Here is a 20,725-nt window from a genome sequence, read left to right as displayed (position 1 = left end):
AAAGTTTTACAGAGTTTCTAGTGACTTCTAACAAATTATGTTACTTTCCAACTGAACTGCTGTGATATTTGAAGACAGTAATAGCTGCTTTTACAAAGCCTTAAAGCCTTGGCTGTGGTTTCACTCTTTTGCAGATGTCATTTTCTCTTGAATGGAGAGGAATAATTTTTTCTTAACCATTCTTTAGTACAGTAAGTAGAAATGTAGTCTTCAACAAAAGTTATTGATTTAATCTGTAGTATATACTGCAGCTTAAAATTCCTGAGAGAAATGTGCATTGCTATTAAGAGATAGATAGTATGACCTAGATAATTTTTGGCTTGTCAGTCTAACATCGTCAGTTCCAGGCAAAGTGTTGGGCAGGCTGATACAAGATCTGATAATGCATTAAAGGAAAGTGATGTAGTGAGTACCAATACATAGGAAATAAATTCTCTCACTCTAATTTAATGTTACTTCTGGGAAAGGTAATAAAATAGATATATTCTATTCATTGATTCCTTCATTAGGAACCAAATTTACCTAAAGCCAACTCAAGAACACTGATTGTGGGTGTTAAAAAGTAAAGATGACAGTTCACTGGCACAGGGTGATCTGGAACACTAGCAGACTGTGTGCTCATAACCAACATTCGTTTCAATACTGTCAAAAGCAGGGTCATATGTTTAGGAAGGATGAAATTCCTCAGATGAAGGCACTGCCTTGAAACCTCTGATGCTGAGGAGATCTTGGGAGTCATGCTGGATAATCAGATGAATAGTAACTGATAGCAAACCTGTAGCTAAAATGGCTAACGTTCTAAAGAGATTTAAATTCCTCTATATTTGGGAATGAGTGCAACTATTGTGGGGAATAGATTGTCCAATTTTGCTGGCAATGTTTCAAGAGGGATGCTAAAATCTGACTGGAATGTTATGAGAAGAATGATAGAAGGACTTAACAGAAACTATATTCTGCAAAAGGAGCTGCTTAACTTATTAAATAGAATGTTAAATAGTTCTTCAGGAACACTCTATAAGAAACAGAAATTTGACAATAAAGGGCCTCTTACTTTAGCAAAATGATAATGAAATTCAGTGACTGGATGTTGAAAGTTGAAACTTCTGCATGCTAGAAGAGATTTTTAACAGGAATATTAAGCAGTTAATGCAACAAGGTCTGAGTGCAGTCTCCGTTGCTGCAGACTTAAAAAAGCAGATTCTTTTGGCCTTATAATCAATGGACAATAATGCCGGGGGAGTGGCAAAAGCAAAATGATGAAACCTGTGACAAAACCTGACAATTCTTAGCATGCTCAGGAAAGTGACTAATTAGATGGTATAAAAATGGGTTAATCGAGGGTCAGCCAAACTTGTTAGTACTGTTTTGGCCATTTACTGAAATAAGAGTATCAAAAATCCCTGACTTGGGGCTGGTATTCCCTTTTCCCCAGCCATTCTGCCACCCCAGCCATCAGAAACACTCTTTGCTTTTCCACAGTTTCTCTGGAGCTGTTTTCAAGTTGTGAGAACACCTAAGCTTTCCTTATGATCTCAGCACTTTCTAGTTTTAATGAAACATTTCCATGTTTTTCTCTGAAGATAAAGTTTCTTAGTGGTTGACAGACACAAGTAACAGTGCAGGTAGACGTAAGACTCTTCCCTTAAACTAAATTTATTTAAGATTTATACCTAACCAATATACTTATATTCAAGTCTTCATCTACCACTTTTTGGTAATTAGTATTAGATGAATGAAGACAAGTAAAATTATTCAAGTTATTTAGAAACAAATGTCTTACTGAATAATTGAAAACACTGCTTACAGGACAATTTAAAAAAAATTCTTATCAATATTTTTTTCAATTTTCTTCTGACTTTTCACATTACCAGAAGAAACTTTAAAAAAAAAAAAATCTAACACATCAGAATTTGCTATTTGTCACAGGTAGGTGGTGTTTTTGGCAGTTAGCTATCAGTATTGTAATAGCATCTACAGTCCTACTGTACCAGTTACAGAACATATTTACAGAACATGTTTGTTGTGACAGTTGCTGAATCCACTTGCTTGCAACCTTCCTTCTGGAACTTTGTACGTTTTAAGCTGTCTTTTATAATCCGGAACCAGCGATTTTCAAATGGGTACTGGATTTGCTGGTTGTTTGGTGGTCTGAGTAATGAAATGTTAAGTGTAAGGACTGTGTCTCCTCGCTGCCTTATCACAAGCCTAGATGAAGTGTGAATGAGTTCCTCCACTGTGTATTTCCTGCTTCCCATCTGACATATGGGGAGAATAGTACTTTCCTAGCTCACAGGGAAGGAGTGCCATTACTGAACATGGACTACTTCTTGCACAGCCATTTAGATGAGATCTGAATTCAGCATCTAGCTAAAATCATGGTTGGTTACTTGGTAAAATCAACATTGGAAAAAAATAACTTTAAACAGCCTTTTTGACTTATAGATGCCCATGCAAAATAACAATTGCGACCAACCATGGCAATAACAGAATATTGACAAAATTGTGTTACCAAAATGCAGGCCATCCCAGCCCAGAAGAGAACTGAAACAGCTGCTTGATTCCTGTTGAAAACCCTGGAAGTCATAAGCAGCTGCTCACCATGACGTATGAGCTGCCTATGTTTCAGAGAGCGTCTCTGTTCTATTTTATTTCTGTTGCAATAGGCTGCATGCCTTACTAGTCTCCATAACTTTATCTTTTAATGAATTATTTTGGATGGCGCAGACCCAGCAGCAGGCTAATATACTATAGTCATCATTAGCAAATGTGATTTGCCCTTGAACAGTCTCCTATGCTAATCATTCTATGCAATCACCATCCTTTTTCAGGAGTAGCTGTATTACCTGCCCCTGACGATTTGCCAAGGGAAGGTCCTGTCATGTCATGTGATTTAGTACCTCTCAAAAAATGTCTCTGTGTGGCTTGGCTGAATTCTCAATTCTTTGCATGCTGAGACTGTTTGAATACAGCAGGCTGACTATCTTCACAGAGGGGTATAGTTCAGATCTCACCTTAGTGCCCTTTCTAAATCAGCAACCAGACTGATGTTATGCATTAGCAGATGACAGCACTTGGTTTGGTGATGAGGAGTGACATTTTTCACCCTGGGAGACTGAAGGTTGAACCAGGGGCTGCCATCGAATTTCTCCTCAGTCACAGCTTGTGCAGAAGTCCCTGGCTGTTTTGATATGCAGCAGAAAATGCAACCAGTAATCAGGGCTTCCGGTAAATCATCCATCTCCTTGCATTCTGGGTTTCCTTAGGGGTCAATCTGATGGCATGAAGATGGAACTACCTGGGAGGAATAGTACTTCTCCCACTTGGCAGAAGCACTATCTCTTTATATCGCAGCTTCAGTTTAATCTTTGTGACAAGGATGTTTGCTGCAGCAGGCACAACTTCTCTTTACAAATGCATTGCTTGTGTGACAGGCTCAGCACACCGGGGCAGGTTTTCAAGAGGGCTCAGTCGGCTCTTGTGATGCTTACAGGCAGTTTTCTGAAGACCCAGAACAGTGACCTCCAAACAGAGAAGAGCTGTAGAAACGGCCTCCGTTAGCAGTGTGGGAAGTCTGTTTCTGTGTGCAGCAAACATCCATTTGTGCAAGGAGAGACCAAAAATTATTTTGTTTTCAGAGGGCCTGTTTATTGGCTTTTGAAAGGAAAAATGTGACTTGTCAATAACTGAGCTTCTATTCAACTGGTGTTGAATTCCTTCTGCCTTGATAAGTGGTAGTCGGTGGTGATAGATTATTGTATGATGTATGTAAAGCACAAGCCACAATATTGGGCAGAAAAGTTAATAACATCTCTCTCTAGCTGCCTGCATATATCAGCAAAGTGTGCATCTGTGAGTGTAAAAACCACAAACCCAGAGATTCCTTTTATGCACGTGTATCTATAAATAACCCCTCCTTCATTCAGAGAACTGACCACTGACAGAACGCAGTCTGTGCAGTCTTTTACAACCAATGAAGCATGTTGTGCTCCAGTTATACTAGGTGTTTTACAAACACTTGGGCAGGCGATGGTACCAGCGGTGAGCTTATAAACGAAGAAAATAAAAGGGACCTTCATAAAAGGCTTGGCTTTGAATCTGTGATGCTTTATATGTGCTACCTTTTCTGATAACGTTAGAGACCTTATCTATACTGGGCAAAGTGCACGGTTAGAAAATACTTATTTTAATGTACTTTAAATAACATAACATGATTCAATACTTACTGTGACCAAAGATCATCTAAAGCTAGCTGGACTTAGCCTTCCACTCCCTTAACTTTAGCTGTAACTAGATAACTATGTTTTTAACTCAGCTGTTTGTATTTATTCTAGACAATAGCCTGTTTTATGGTATTTACAGTGTTGTTTTTTCTAAAAATACCTTCCAGTTTGGGAAAGGTACAGAACATTGCACTGCCTGAAAGTTTACAAAATTTAATGGAAAGGTAAGGCATAGTGGGTCATGGTCCTGAACACACACACACATGCCAGTAAATGGATGTTTCTGATGAGCAGTCATAGGGGATTGGCAGAAAAACGCATCTGGTAGTGGGAGATTTCTCTGGGCTGTAGTACTGACAATGAGCGAGATCAGGGGAAAATAAACCCCAGAAGGGGTATTTAAGACCAGAAAAAAAAATATTAGAAAAATGTACAGGAAGCCCACTACTTTCTTTTGATTTGTTTTATTTCATTTTACTTCTGGTACTATTTCATGTCAATGACTAAATTGTAGATATGCCTTAGCACCTCTGGAAACATTCAAATAGATCATGCTTGAACTTCTGGAAGAGATCTTATTATAAAGGTAACCCCAGGAACACATAAAACAGGGAAGAGGTCATGAGGATCTGAGATCATGATGAACACTAGGAAAAAGTTAACTGATACGTGAGAAAATAAGTTGCTGAAGAAGCAGTATTCATGATCTATAGTTTGGTCTTTTGTCTGGCCATCAGCAGGTATATAATAACAAAGCTTGAAAGCTCTTTGATCAGCAGTTCAGCTCCCACACTGGGAATGAGGCAGGGCTTGCTCAGCTGATACCTCATTCTGACAAATAAATTGAGTTACAGGATGGACATAGAGCAGTAAGAACAGTAACAGAGTAAACCTCTACCATCCACTGTTTGTAGGAGAAGTAAGAGCATGAAAAGGTTAACCAACAGCACATCTAGTATTTTTTGTTCAGCTGGAGAAAGGTAGCATTTTCAAAAAAGGAAGCACAGAAACTGGCCTTGCTCCAGGGGTGAACCTGCTAGGGCTTGTAGGTGTCAGCTGTCTGTAGTGGGTGGGTAGATTCTATACGTGTTTCGTCAGATCCTGGCAGGGTCTGCACTGCCTATGAAGAGGGCTGGGTTGTGTTCTGGCAAGTAAATATGGGATGACACAGTAGCTTAAGTGTGGAAACAACACAATGACACAGTCGTCAGACTGCATGAAACTCAGTGAGAGCAGAAAGACACCGCTTGAGCTGGGATTTTAATGTTAGGGAGAGTTCTCCCTCTTCTGAAGTCCTGACTTGATAATGGTTCTTTCTGAGGGTACCAGCAATTCCCTTTGCACGTTTTTGTACTGGATGAAACTCATATTGCCCAAGGAAGTGTCCATAGGTGCTTGTATACCATGTCTCTAAGAGCCATGGCACACACTTCATAGTTATCAGTTGTGATCCTTCCAGCCTGCAGCATAGGGAAATTAATACTAACAACTCAATGTGGCTAGGACTTAATTATATGGAACCTGATCCTCAATTTATAGAGCCTGATCCTCTATGTCTGTTCACCAGTTCAGATCCAGCTGAATTCCCCCAAATCTGGTGTGTAACCTTGACAGAGTTCAGGTTTCTGTCAACAATGCACAGAATCAGGCCTGCTATTCAGGAGCAGCTCTGGGCACTCTCAACCAACATGAGGTTCCAAAGAGATTTAGTTCCCGGAGTTACAGCACAAAGTTTGCACCTGGGGGTGAGGTGGAGGGGAAGTAGCTTTTATGATTTGTAGAGACTAAATTTGTTAAAGAAGGTTCTGGCTGTGCAATGTAATTTCTTTATAGCTTCTGCTGGGGTATTGCAAACTTGGGCTGAAGGAGTGGCTGGCCAAACAGCTTAACATCTCATCTGCACTGAGGGAGCCAGCCAATAGAACATTACTCTTGTAATGCTCAAAATTGACTGGAAAGCTAGAAGTAATTTTCAGTGGCATGCATATAAGGTAGGTTTTGGCTCATTCATAGACTCCTGGGGGTAGTTTTCTAAAATAACATTTCTTGTGGGTATCTTTCTAAAGACACACATAATCTTTATCCCCCTAGCATTGACTTTGTAAGGAAGATTGAGTATCATTGTTTACTATTTTGATAGATGTTGTAGAGTTATGCTAGGAACAATAAACAACCTGGATCTATCCTCTACCTGGGAGCCCTTGAAAAGCTCAGTGTAGATGGTAAATATCAGTTCTTACTGCAGTTCTATTCTCACCTCAAAGAAGGTAATTTTTGTGTACTCTGTGAACCTCTTGGAAAGAATGTGTTTATTTTGAAACAAAAATTCTTGAACTTCCACCAAAAATCCCACTTAGGGGACAGACTGTGTCCATCTTCATGCTCAGTTTTGCACAGATCACAGTGCATGTCCCAAAACAGCAGCCATGCATTATTAGTTTAAGTATCCCTAAAATCTAATTCTTAAGTAATGTTTGTATATAGATACAGTTTAGTTTTTGTTTTGCTATGTAAAAGAACATCTTGAAATACAAGGGTTGATTAGAAAAATTTCTCATCTCATTATAAGGAATTTCTCGTATGGAATTTGCTGACTCTTTGGACTCCACTGAGCAATCCCAGGGCATGGTGATCTCTACTATGCAGAGGCTGAGGAGGCAAAGAGCACCTAGAAATTAAGTATTTGTAGTTCAAAACATATAATTACAAGCTCTGTCTGGGCAGATGCAAGGTCAGGCTTGTTGCCTCGAGACAGAGAATCTTTATGAGAAATGGCAGCTAAGGATTAAGTCTATAGAGGAATATATTTTCCCCCTGCCCAAATACAAGACAAACTGCATTACCGTGCTTCAGTACATTGAATTACTCTGCAGCGCAATTAGGAGTATCTGCCAAGAAGTTTTTTGGAGAAGATAAATCTTTGATTCCTAGCAGCAGCATGTGGACAAATGACAGTCAAGACACACATCATCCTGGCTATTCTGCAGTCAACTGGGAGCTCTGCACTCGCTGCATTAGGGGAAAAGGAAATAAGATTACCCTGGTGTTTCCTGAGTCTTTTAGCTTTCATTTTTGGCTAGTCAGCCATTGCCAAAACAAACAGGGCCAAATTCATTCTTGGGGTATCTTTGAAGTCAGAGGAGTTATAGTTGTACTAAATCCCAAGCTTTTTAGTGTAAAGGCTGTGCGAAATCTCGCAGGAGAATCCCCTTTTGAGAGCCTTTCTCTATTGGAATGCAGTGTTAGCGTGGCTTTTCATTATTCATCATGAGTCACCTTGCTGCCTGTTCAAAAGCTGAATTTGCAAAGAAGCGTTTTTGCCTTTTCCAGTTTTCAGTGAAACATGAAAAAAATCTCATTAAAACAATTAAGAATCATGCTTAGGCCCATCAGTAAACTGTGGGTTAATGAGGAGATGGGTCAACTAGGGTAAAGGTCACTTCAGTGACAATGTTTTGTTTCCATTACTGCATTTAAAGGTCTCTTGATGCCCAAAAGACTTCATAGGGTTCCTTTTGCTATTACAATGCTGTCTTCTTACCTCATGCTCTCTGCTGTGTGTAAAAATTCATGATAGGCCTGGTGTCTTTGCAGTCTTTGACCTAGGTTACAGCCAGGGTCACTAGCAGGGAAAAATGTCTGTTCTCCTTTCCCCTCACTCTTAATGTAGGGACTGATTTTATCTACCTCTTAAGCTGATACAAAAAGTAATAGAAGTTGTTTGCACAAATGTTTGCATAATCCCACTAGGATGAGCATAACCCATGTTCAGATTTTTTTCCACTGGCTGCTTCATATTCCTTGTGATGGCTTTTTCCTTGGAGAATTAAATTGGTTTTTCTGCACCTGATTGATAATCCCCATGGTAGATTTTCCCCAGTACTTTGACTTTAGCATCACATTATAATGATTTCCACAGGACTGACTCACATCACTTGCAACCTAGAGCAAGTTGCAAATACTTAGCATTCCAGTCTACGTAGCAGAAAAATACTTCAAGTACTTGCTTTTGGGAGGCCATCACAATGAAACTCTAACTGATGGACAAACCCAGGCTTGGAGACAAAGGTTTTTTAGTTTTCCCACTTTATTCTCTTTCACATAACAGCTGCTGTATTTTCCAGCTTACTGTTTCCTCAGCTAGCATTGCCAACATTAGCTGTTTCCAGACTAATGGAAACTTTCTTCCAAATGAAGCAAGTTGTGCTGCCATCTATTTAAAGATGGAAAACATTTGTAATCTTTGTATATAAAGAAATAGGATCTTACCATAAATATAGAAGCAAAGCATTGTTTGTGCCCAGATCTCAGATACATCTTTGAAATATCTGTGAGCTGCAAAAATGTTTGAGAATGTGAAGGAAGATAAGTGCTCTAAACATCTCATCATGAAATGCAAAAAGTTATTCTTTTATTTTGCTTCTTGAGCTCTTTATTCTCATAGGAGATGGCCTTTTGAAAAAGGAAATGTGGCAAGCAGGAAAAGAAGGCATTTAAGGAAGAAGCACAACTGTAGCCTGAATTGTTGGCTTGGCCTTATCACATTCTAGATAGAGGAATGGAAGATGAATGGATTCACACCCAACTTCCACTGCAATCATCAGCAGAAACTTTATAACTGGGCTCAGGGGCCACACGACCACCTCCATGTGCAGCTGTTAAAGTGCAGGGATCTCTGAGCCTGTGTCCTGATGTACTTTTAGTTGGTTGATCCTGTTCTATAAATGGGAGTGGTCAGGTGTTATGGGTGCAACCACAGTGACAGAGATGTCTGTAACCTACCTAAGAGAGGTCTTGTGTAATTTCTGTGACAGGGATTCATGATCTTACAAAGCTGGCCTTTTTTGTTTGCTAGTCAGCATTTTCAGGCCTCCCAAAAGAGCACAACTGCTGCCTTCATTCTTTTTCTGCAATCTGCAGCCAGAGAGTTGCATGTTATTTTGTTCAGGATATAAAATGCTGATCTCTTGAGTAGTTTCTCAGATTTATCTAGTGTATGGAATAACTTTATAGTTAAGGCAGTTTTGCACATTTAGAAATGCCTCAATTAGAAAATAGAACTGCAGAAATGAAGCTGCAAGTAAATGGACATGTAAAAATATTCCAACTTTCTGTAACAAGCTTTAGACAGACCAGATTTCATAGTTAAATATTAACATATTGTGTTCTCCCTGTCTTAAAACCAGATTAGGAAATGGAAATGGATTATCAACTGAATGAATTGATTGTCATTCTGTTTATGTATACATATCACAGAGGGAGTCATGCTTTTCTGTAACTTTCATGTGGCAACTGCCAGAAAAGAACAAGTAAAGAAACCAGCAAAGAGTACTGGTTTATGTAACTTTATTTGCATATTTATATAGACTATGTAATTGCTAGAAATGGTGCTTTGCAGGAATTGGGTGCGACAAGTCATCCATCACTTGATATCTGGTCCCCCAACAGACATTTTGAGAAGTTAAGGAACTCTGCAGTAGCTTCTATGTGTTGGTTTTCCTAAGAACATTCATTGGCAGACCTGTCAAGTGCTTGCTGTGTCAATGATCTCTCCAAAGTCTTTCTTATATTTGTCAATTGCCTGAAAATTGCTATGGTATGCTCATTTCAGGGATTTTATTACAGGCCAAAGGTAAGTACAGTGTTATAAAGTAAACCAGGAAAAAATTCACCTCTTCTCCCATGATTTAATTTGTCCAGAGGTCTATGTTGACTTTTTCATCCAATGCATGGCTTCTCCAAAGTAGAAAATCATGTATGAATTCAAGAATTAAACTATAAGCATGGCACCACTGAGTTTTAGTTAATTTATACCACAATGAATCCATAATCAAATATTTTGGAACCTGTTTGCACTTCTCTTTAAATGTTGTGCACACTTTAAATGTTAGCCTAATATTATTACCATCTATTAAGCATGAGACCTTCCTATGCTGGGAATATTCCTTATCAGATCTGGGTAATCTTCCTGTTGAAATATCTCTCAGTCACCAGATGGGGTGGGAATCTCCCTAGCTAATGGCTAATAGATAAGTGCTGCTCATTAGAGTTTTCCCTTTCATGTTTACTGCTTGCCATCTAGCCTTTGGGAAACTTGATTCTTGTAATCTCTTTAGTAATCAGTATGGACAAAGGTACTGCAGGAATTAAAGAGAGTAAGAGAACTGTGTTGACTCTAGTGTTAAGCAAAGGAAATCTTTCCAAAATCATAAGTGAAGGTTCGCTGCTATAGGTAGAAAACCGCAGGTAGAAAAAACCCTATAACTACACCTTCATAGTGTTTGCTAGGAATCCCATTGTCCACTGGCATGTATGGGAATACATAGTGGTGGAGAATCTGACGCTGTATTTCCATAGCAGATTGTAAATTCCCTCTGGAATTCCAAAACTTGAAATGTCTTTAAACAAATAGAAGCAGCTCTCTTGAGTCTTAAGTCATGAGCACATTCTGTGAGTACCAGTTTCCTCTGATTCAAATGCCTCTGTAAAGTTACTCTATTTTGTTACAGAAAATACCACCTGGAAACAGCTAGATAGGTATTGAGCTACAATTACTACCACTGAGTCCTGCTATGTAGCACTGCTGGAAATTGTGTGCACTGACAGACCATAGTCAAACAGGCTATTATTATTGTTGTCACTCTGAGTCAGTCCAGACTTCCCCTCAACACCCAGCCTTCCTACCCTCCCCTGAACCCTTCTACCTTCAGACTTTCATGACGTGACCTATTATGCTTTTTCTTTGCTGCTTCCAGGTACTTAAATTAGTTAAATCATAGAGGCTGCTGTTGCTCTGTGTGCAGATAAACTTTGCTATCAGTTGCATAGCTGGTTGTGACTGATTTATACAAGTCCCAGCCTGAAGGTGATACGGACAGTGCCAGGCAATCACAGCGCTGCTGTTTGCTATCTGCCTTTTGCTCTATATAGCCATGTTCTGTGCACTTCTGACACAGTCCCACCAGGAATTAAAAAAAAAAAAAAAAATTTCTGACACAAATTGGAAGAGGAATGGCACTAGAGCACTGCTGAAAAACTGGAAAACCTTTAAGTTCATCTAGGTCCTGGATTTCTGACAGGGATTTACCATGACACTTCAGCCAACAGGAGCATGCAAACACTGGGACAACTTTATACATCCTTTCTTCAGGAAAAAGGCTATAGAAATCAATGACCGTTTTTTGGACTGAAGCTGCCAGAATTTGCTTTCAGCCTCCTCTGTGCCTGAGGTTGGATTTATTTTCATTTTTAAAATGAGTGATATTTTTAAAACCAAAGTCAGTGAAAATCTTCATTATGTATTAACCTGTATCTGCTTAATACCTCTCACAGGAAGTTAGCAGAGCAGTTCTTTGTTGTGATAGACATCCTGAGACTGAACTAATTACACACCAGTATTGTTTAGATGTTTGTGGATGAGTGTCATTCCACCAATTCCATGTACAAGTTTCACTATAAATGTAGGTTAGACTTTAGATTCCCTCTGCAGTCAGTAGAGATGGGTATCTCCAGAGGGCACTTTGGCCATTCCTAAAATAGATGAGTTGCTTTCTGGAAGTGGCTGACTCCCTCTGCTAACTACAGAGCCTCTTTCTGCCATGCTAGTTTTCCTGTTGACAAAACAATGTTCTTGATTCTTTGCATAAAAAAAACCAATGCAGGTTAGAACAAGTCTAATGTGTGGGCAAATGGAAGTCCACAGACTTTGAAAATGTATTAAATCAACATTTTAACATGAACAGAAAGCATTTATGTTGCATTTTCATGATAATGTACATTCTTTATACCCCCCTAATATGAGCATTCAGGTGTGTTAACTCTATTGGACTGTTGACTACTGTGAAATCTGGGAAAACCAAAATGCCATCCTGGAAGGGAACCAAGCTGGATCTGTGTCTGTTATCCCTTTGCCAATGCTGCACAGCCCAGTACTGATACTTCGGACGAAGGCCTACCAGCCTCACAGTAGGCAGATAAGGAATAATCTGCCCTTCCCTCATGGGCCTTACCTGATCTGTAGCAATCAAAGATTGCTTGAATTTGGAAATATTAATAATTTTTCTACAAAGCTGATATCCTAATTGTATTTGAAAATTCTGGAAATAACTGCTTAATCCCTTTCTTAATATTGAGTCATAGGTTTCAACAGTCTCCTGTGGCAACAGGTTCCACAGTTTGATTACACAGTGAGTGTAAAAGTATTATTTTTATTTTCTACCTCTTACTTTTATGACATGCCTCCTTGTTTTTGAACAGAGATGCACACAGATTAGGAGTTTTTCATCTTCCTTACTTCGTCTGCTCCTTTCTGCATTGTTTCTAAAATAAGTGATTTTAATATTCTCTGTTTTTCAGGGAGTAAGGTCTTTTGTCTACCCTTCCCCAAGTCTGTTCTAATTCTCCAAAATCCTTTCCATAGATGCAGAGACCGGAGTGCATGTAACATTCTAGACAAATTTCTGCTAATGATTTCTATAAACACATTCTAACATTGTTATTCACAGTTTCAGCCTTTATGTATCTTCTTTACATTTTTTGTGACAGTTGTGTACACAGTTACATCTTCACTTACCTAAGATAATGCTGATGTCCATTTCTTGACCAAATATTGCCATTTAAACATACCTACAGCTAATCCAGAGTTCAGCAAAGTGTCCTAGTAATTCACACCATGTTTATCAGCTTTGATTTTCGTTTCTCATCTTTGTGTCCATTGTGTCCATAGTGTGCTTAGATCCCTTTGTGTAATAATTTCAGTTTTTATTGTGATGTGCATGGTATTGATTGATAGTGGAACTGAGATTCTACATTCTTAGCTAGAAATAATAACCCATGCTAATCTGCATGGGAAAACTTTGACTTAATTTGTAACTAAGCATATTAAGGAAAAAAACCCCTGTATATTATGCTACGTGTATTATTTAAATGAAATAATGAACACTAACAGCTATAGTTAAATGAGGAAGGAAAAAAAGCATAGGAGAAATTTGGTAATTTCTAAACCAGTTCCTAATTCATGTGCTTATTTATCTAAAACAGGCAAATGTCTCTACCAAAACAAATCCAAAACTATGGATATCCAGGCTTGTAATTTACCACAAAGCAAGCAAAACTTACTGTGGTTAATTTTCTTCTCTGAGAGTTCAATCTGAAATGAGTATTCTGAGCATCACTATTAAAGCAGGATGTGAGAGAGAGGTAAACAGCCAGCGGAGACTTCTTCATGCAAAAGGAAAGCCCCTTGCATTTAAAAGAAGCTCCATCTGTGCAGGTAAATTCTATAGACAAGGTGGGGGCTATGAAGGGGAGGGCCAAAACGCAACAGAGAAAATTGGAAGAAGAGAGATTGAAATAAAAGGGCAATCTGAGGATATAATTTAGAGAGGCGAGAGAGAAGATTGAAACTATCTGTTTTCAGCAACTTAAAGAGAAGATTAAGGTGCCAAAGTGTTTGAAAGGTGAAATAACCAATTTTGAGATTGAGAAAAGCTGAGCAGGAGTTATAATTTATGGAGGTTAGGGACTGAGATGTTAGGTCAAACATGAGCTTCATGAGAATGCAACTTCTGATAATGGAATTGTCACATAAGACAGCAGAAAACTCAGTGTGGGGGATGTTTAAGGCAATCCATGGCTGGATATAGCTCCCATGTCCAAAGAAGATGCACAGAGCAAGGCAAAAGTCATCTTTGTTCATACTTGTTTCTCAGTGATGGCTCTCCTCACAATGCTTTTTGCTGCCTTTCCTGATCATACAGAATATTTAAACTAGAACTGGCTAATTAGACTCTCTTATTAAAATAAATAGTTCTAGTTCTGACAGTGAAAAGTTGTGGTTTAAATTAAAGGCAAGCCACACAATCTGTGTACCTATGTAAGCTGTGATTATTGCCATGCATCTCTGCTTTGCTGATGGCCAGATCAGCACAGTGACCACAAGAGTTTCTTATGTATTCAAAATCATTCTCTAATACTGCTTAATGTCGCAGAAGCAGGTTTAGAATAGTTGGATTAAATTTACCTATATTTCAATATTCTCTTCTCCTTTCTTCTTCACCTGTCTTTCTATCCTCTCTCTCCCTGTTTTCCCCTTGTCTCCCAAGAACAGCTATAGTCACAGTCACACAGATATTTTAAGATTTGTGTAGTTCTAACTTTGAAATAGATACTCATCTACTGTGAACAGGCACAAATGCATTGAAGTATGCTGGATTAATAGAAATAGTTCTCTGTCCTGTCATCCTCCATCTGAAAGTGCAAGAACTCATAATCCAGATCCACACCATAATTGTGGATATACAAACTAGGAATTTTTTTTAGCAAGCAAGAAAAGCAGAATGAAGAGCAGGGTCAAAATACTATGGAAAGACAGATTTTGATAGTCACATTTCTTAAGAGCAGTATGCAGCCTAAATAGATTTTAAGAAATTGGGATCTTACCTTTTTTGTCTTTGATGTTCAGAAACCAAAGCATCAGACTGCATTTTGATGTCACATTTATCACTACCACTTTGCAAATGACGACAGCGCAGAGGACTGAAAGAAGTACAGTCTGAGATGCTAAATCCTTTTGATGCTGTGTTATTGTGCTTTATTCATGCACGTATCCATCCAGGTGAAGTTTGACCTTCTTTTGTGGGGTTAAGAAAAACAGATGGAAAAAGATACTTTAGAAATGTCCATGGTGGGGCTAAGAAATACTTGCTAAAGACTTTTCCTCTGATAAATCAGTTATCATCTAAGGGACCTACTTGTGGTGTTTGCTGGTTATAATCTAGTAAATATTTAACCTGCTAAATAAGAGACTTGGGGCTGCGTGATTTATAAGCGGGTGTAGCCCTTACTTTGGCATTTATTGTGGCCCTTTGTTCTGGACATAGCCTAACTAAATTAGCAGGTGAGGTAAAGATTGTGGTGATTTACTGTAATTTCTGGACAGATAAAAATGCTAGGCAGGTGCTAAAGGTTGCTTTTAACAAAAATTATAAACTTGCATATCATGAACTATTTTAAATGAAGTGTGTTGACAGTCTTCAGGAAAAATCACAGCAAATGCATTCTAAAATTGAACTTCTGTGGTCAGGAGTGCTAAATTTTCTTAGAGATACAGTGAGAGAACTATATTGGATATGGAATCAATACATGTTTTGTTTCATGCAAAATTGCTTTGAAAGCAATAATTTCATGGGACCTGTTCGATTTTCCTGTGTCAACTTTCATGACACCTTGATTTATTGATCTAGTGGTGTGTGAAGAATGAAGGGAAATGTGGCTCCATATTTGACAGGATGCCATACTTGCTCTCTGAGCCATATCTCAGACTCTGCAGGATTTGGCATACATGATGCAGAGGAGGTCTGCATCAAATCTGCAAAGGATTTGGCCAAAAGAATATGCAGTCTCAAATATTCATGTTATATATTAGACAAATTGAAAAATCTGGAAAAGCCACTTCTCTAAACAGATACGTCAGGAACAAAGAGTTAAGGAAGCAGGGAGATTGGGAACAGGTCAGAAATGTGAGGGGCTATTGCCGCTTGCAGTGGAAGTTTCAGGGGTTGGGGAATCACAGAATCACAGAATCATATAGGTTGGAAAAGATCTTTAAGATCACAGAGTCCAACCATAAACCTAACACTACCAAGACCACCACTACACCATGTCCATAAGCACCTCATCCAAATGCAAATCTGGCCTGTAAATCTCTGAACTATCACAGAAAGACATGTCTCTTTAGGTCTTTCCATTTTGGTGATATGGGATCTCTTTGAGATATGGAAATATTCAAAGGCTAGCTGGGATCCTGTTCTGTGTTTTGTAATATAAGTAAAGGTAGGTTGGCACAGAAACACTGCTGTGTGGCAATCTAGGTCCAAGTCTACAATACTTGTGCTGGCTCATACAAGCTTTGTTCTGCAAGCAGTGTACCCCATCTCCCAGAGGTGACTCCTGCTGCCCAAGACTCCCAGCTATACACAAGGTCTGCTCTTTGCTGATGGGGAGATCTGCTGACTTACGAGACCCACTAGTCCCGGAGTTTTGGCCTCCTACCAGCAGAGCTGAAGGCTGGTGAACTGTGTCATGGTACCACCTCCTAGCCTTCCTTCCTAACGTATGGTCCCATCTTTCGGGTAGGTAAATGTAAATGAACTGGAAAATACAATTTTGTAGGTGTCCTTTCTACACTTGGCCAGGTACAACTCCTAAAAATCCTGTGCTTCTTCTGTATATATCGCCCCAGTTATTTGGCTTCAGGAGAAGATAAGAAAAATGTTAAATACTGGTGAGGAAATAATTTTAAAGGAAATTGAAAAAAGTTCTTTAACTACGCTGTCTTGAATATCAACTCCTTTATGCAAGATTTGCATCTTTAGATAAGAACCCAAATGTTGTAACTTTTAAAAGATTTCCTTTAAAAGCAATTCTTTGCATTGAAATCTTTCCAAGATGTCTGGATTAGGATTAGGTCTGGATAAAATCGCTCCTGAGAGTTATGTTCTAAGTGCCTCACGTACAAGGTCCGGTGCGATCAAGTCTCCCTCTCCCGGGACGTCGCCGGTATTGCGGAGCCTTGCGCGGATGCCCCGCGCCATGTGGGAGCGCGTGAGGCACGGGCGCGCGGCCGCCGCAGGGGGGGGCACCGTGCCCTTGTGTCCCCGGGTCGCTGCGGGGCCGGGGCACCGTGCCCTTGTGTCCCCGGGTCGCTGCGGGGGGGGACGACCGTGCCCTTGTGACCCCGGGTCGCTGCGGGGCCGGGGCACCGTGCCCTTGTGTCCCCGGGTCGCTGCGGGGGGGGGCACCGTGCCCTTGTGTCCCCCGGTAACTGCGGGGCCGGGGCACCGTGCCCTTGTGTCCCCGGGTCGCTGCGGGGGGGGACGACCGTGCCCTTGTGTCCCCGGGTCGCTGCGGGGGGGGGCACCGTGCCCTTGTGTCCCCGGGTCGCTGCGGGGGGGGCCACCGTGCCCTTGTGCCCCCGGGTCGCTGCGGGGCCGGGGCACCGTGCCCTTGTGTCCCCGGGTCGCTGCGGGGGGGGGCACCGTGCCCTTGTGTCCCCGGGTCGCTGCGGGGGGGGGCACCGTGCCCTTGTGTCCCCCGGTAACTGCGGGGCCGGGGCACCGTGCCCTTGTGTCCCCGGGTCGCTGCGGGGGGGGACGACCGTGCCCTTGTGTCCCCGGGTCGCTGCGGGGGGGGGCACCGTGCCCTTGTGTCCCCGGGTCGCTGCGGGGGGGGGCACCGTGCCCTTGTGTCCCCCGGTAACTGCGGGGCCGGGGCACCGTGCCCTTGTGTCCCCGGGTCGCTGCGGGGCCGGGGCACCGTGCCCTTGTGTCCCCGGGTCGCTGCGGGGCCGGGGCACCGTGCCCTTGTGTCCCCGGGTCGCTGCGGGGGGGGGCACCGTGCCCTTGCCCCCGGGTCGCTGCGGGGCCGGGGCACCGTGCCCTTGTGTCCCCGGGTCGCTGCGGGGGGGGGCACCGTGCCCTTGTGTCCCCCGGTAGCTGTGGGGCTGGGGCACCGTGCCCTTGTCCCCAGGTAGCTGCGGGGCGGCTTGCGGAGTCAGCAAGCAAAGGTGGCGAGCACCGTTACAACATCAGATAAGGAAGAAAAACAGAGGCCATCCTGAATGCTGCTCGTTGTCTTGACGCCTCAGAAAGGCAACTACCAGCAGGAACAGAGCACTGGATCTCAAGCTTGATGATTAACTGTTTAATGCCTCGGGACATAATTAGTTTTAGAGCAATGTAAGAGTCCTAATTGATTAAAAAGTTTGTGCTTCTTACTTGGACAGAAACAATATAGCTTATTTTTGAATATTTCTCTTTTGTATTGCTTTTTATAATCTCTAAAAACATACACATGGGATTATTTTTTGCTATAGGCCTGTCACCCTTTAGAAAGGAAATCGGAAGTGTAATTATGGTATAATAATTATATAATTTATATGCATCCCCTACATATATATTTAATAAAGACTTACTGTGTGCCCTGTTCAAGCATTACTCACAAAGGTTTAATTCTGGTCTACTTTGAATGTTGTGAATGTTTCTGTCAGCTTTGCGTAAACCAATACCTGAATAGTAACAGTAAAAGCGTGATGGGAGCGTAATGAACATACACAAATATTCAGAAAAGACTGGATGAAACAGAGAGGTACGTGCCAGACTGTGACTGGTAAGAAAATCTCCCTTCCTTCATAACATAAAAATCTTCTTGTTTATTCATGTAAGCATTGTCTGGGTCTATGCGATGCAAAAGACAGGAACATGCAGTTAGTGCTCTACAGGTTTTATTTTGGACATTCAAAAATATGCATAGATGTACATTAAGGACCACAGACCATGTTGGCTTTACTTTATATTGAGACTTTCGTCTTCATACAGTAGTGTCTGTAGCTTGACATTATCTTAATATTATCTTTTGTAGTACAGGAACTTCACTTGTCTGAAGAGATAATTTTGTTCCCAGAACTGCTACACAGTATTACAGATATGATGATACTTTCTTGATTACTTTCTTTTGAGTCTTGCTGCTATTGAATTTTAACCCAAAACAGCTTTAAGGCAAAAGAACGCCTTTTTCTCCTCTGTTAAGATATCATCTTTTTTACTGTTGCTCATTTTAAACAGAACAGAGAAGCAGTAGCATGGTGGGTTGGCAACTGAACAGCTCAGGGCAGCTGATGGATTTATGCTTCATTATTTTTTGTTCAACTGATCAGATGTGTGAGGCAGTAGCGAAGTGTGAAGTCTCAACTTTTCTACATAGTTCTCACGAAGTGCCACCTAAGTCAGTCAAGAGCTGTACATACTTAGACTTCCTTAAAATTGAGGTATTTTATGGAGATGTTGAAATGCAAATTTACAGCTTGACTTGAAGTCTCTACAGATTTGCAAATATCACCCATGATCATTAAGAACTGATCCACTGCAATGGATAAAAATTGTGTTTCATTTGGCACCAGATCACCTTTCAGATTAGTATTCTTGAAATTAATTTAAACTATATGTTTAATAATACATTGTTCAATTTGGTGTTATATGGAAGTGACCCACCCTCACTGTGTCATTTCCTATGCGTCATTTTCCTACACAAAGTACTGCCAAACCTGCATCTGAAACGCTAAAGTGCTGCTCTGATTGAATTTGATTCCTGGCATTAGAAACCTGGGCTAACTTAGTTGTCTGCTTTTTAAGTGTGTTGTAAATGTTTCCAGACAAATATATACAATTGTTAATGTCTTCCAGCCTCTCACAGAGTGCTGAAAATTGATTGCTTTTGTTACTATATTTAATTTCTGTCTGAATGAAAGTAATTTTATTTCTATTTAGGCATGTCAAAATACCTTTGGTTAATTTTGTGTAACAAAGCCTAGATACAGAAAAGCTAAGAGTGTCAAAGGTCTTAAGCCTGTAAAAAATCCGGATCTTTTTTCTGTCATTTGAATGTCACTGGAGAAAGATCCAAGACACTGGAGGAGACACTCCTCTTGGTGCTTAGCTCTGTGGCTTGTGCTGCATAGCTGCTCTCATTCGCTTAAAATGTAAAAGCAAATTGTACTCTTAGAGGGAGTAAAATTACTTTAAATTACTTTATTCCATTATCTCTAATTTAAAAAATTGCCTGCCCATCTGTTTGTCTTTCACATAGCATCACCTCACTTTGGAAGATGCATCCTGATTCCAGTTTTCAGGGGTGCATCTGTAAGCGTAGCACATAATGTATTTTATTCCTCTGTATATTCTGCTGTTAGGATCTCATACAGAAGAATTTACAGTGTGTCTAGATTAGTGCTTTAGTTCAGATCAGGAATGTGCTTTTGAAGCCAATCTGCTTGTCCCTGCTAATCGTGCTTTGATTCACATCATGGAGCAGTCTTGGGGTGCTTCATTGGATCTCTGTCAAATGAAACTGAAGAGGACGATGTGTTCCAAGAGTACGTTCAATGCTCACCAACTGCATTCAGCCCCTAATGGGACCTGATCAGTTCTTGTCTGAGGTAAACCGCCATGAAATATGCATAGTGAGGATGTCAGGTCGTCAGCACCAACTGTTTCATTCCACAGCTCTGTTTCTAGTGAACCCCAGGCCTTGCTGATGTGTACATGGCCTCTGTCTTGTTAGTATGATTCCTTTTAGCAGAGGTGGTATGTTTCTTTGGCCTTGGAAGTCCTTGTGGAAATCTCTCTTAACAATTATGTTTCTGTGAGACCACAGATCCAATTGTACTTTCTCTATTTTAGGAGGGAAGGAGGAAGGAAATCAGTTCTTTGCCAGAGCCCAGTCTGAGGTTTTACTGAATATATGGCAGATTGCTCAGTGCTGTGGTTCTGCTTTGGCTAAACCAGAGAAGCTGGAATCAGCTGCGTTTGGGTTCAAATATCCCCGGAATCAAAGTATTCCCCAGGTAGTCTCTGGAGCTTAACTTCAGGCTTGCCCCTTCTACAAAAGTAGGGGAGTGGAGAGAGACACAAAGGGAGGTTTGCCAGCTAGCAACAGGGAAGTGACAAAAC

At 40.7% G+C, this 20,725-nt stretch overlaps 1 protein-coding gene across 1 annotated transcript in view; it reads right to left on the bottom strand.

The window, feature by feature from the left end:
- PALMD (palmdelphin) overlaps nucleotides 1-16,813 on the bottom strand; it is a 53,545-nt gene extending 36,732 nt beyond the window's left edge. Inside the window, exons 1-2 of the mRNA XM_072867168.1 lie at nucleotides 16,736-16,813; nucleotides 14,661-14,809 (exon numbers count right to left, since the gene is read on the bottom strand). Of these exons, the coding sequence (XP_072723269.1) occupies nucleotides 14,661-14,809; nucleotides 16,736-16,813 (227 nt within the window). The remainder of the gene's footprint in view (nucleotides 1-14,660; nucleotides 14,810-16,735) is intronic.
- Between the last annotated feature and the right edge of the window lie 3,912 nt (nucleotides 16,814-20,725).

Source organism: Ciconia boyciana, chromosome 7 (genome assembly GCF_034638445.1).
Source record: "Ciconia boyciana chromosome 7, ASM3463844v1, whole genome shotgun sequence".
Taxonomy (NCBI): domain Eukaryota; kingdom Metazoa; phylum Chordata; class Aves; order Ciconiiformes; family Ciconiidae; genus Ciconia; species Ciconia boyciana.
The sequence above is the reverse complement of the archived record's forward strand: the minus strand, read 5'-3'. Positions and strand labels throughout refer to the sequence as shown.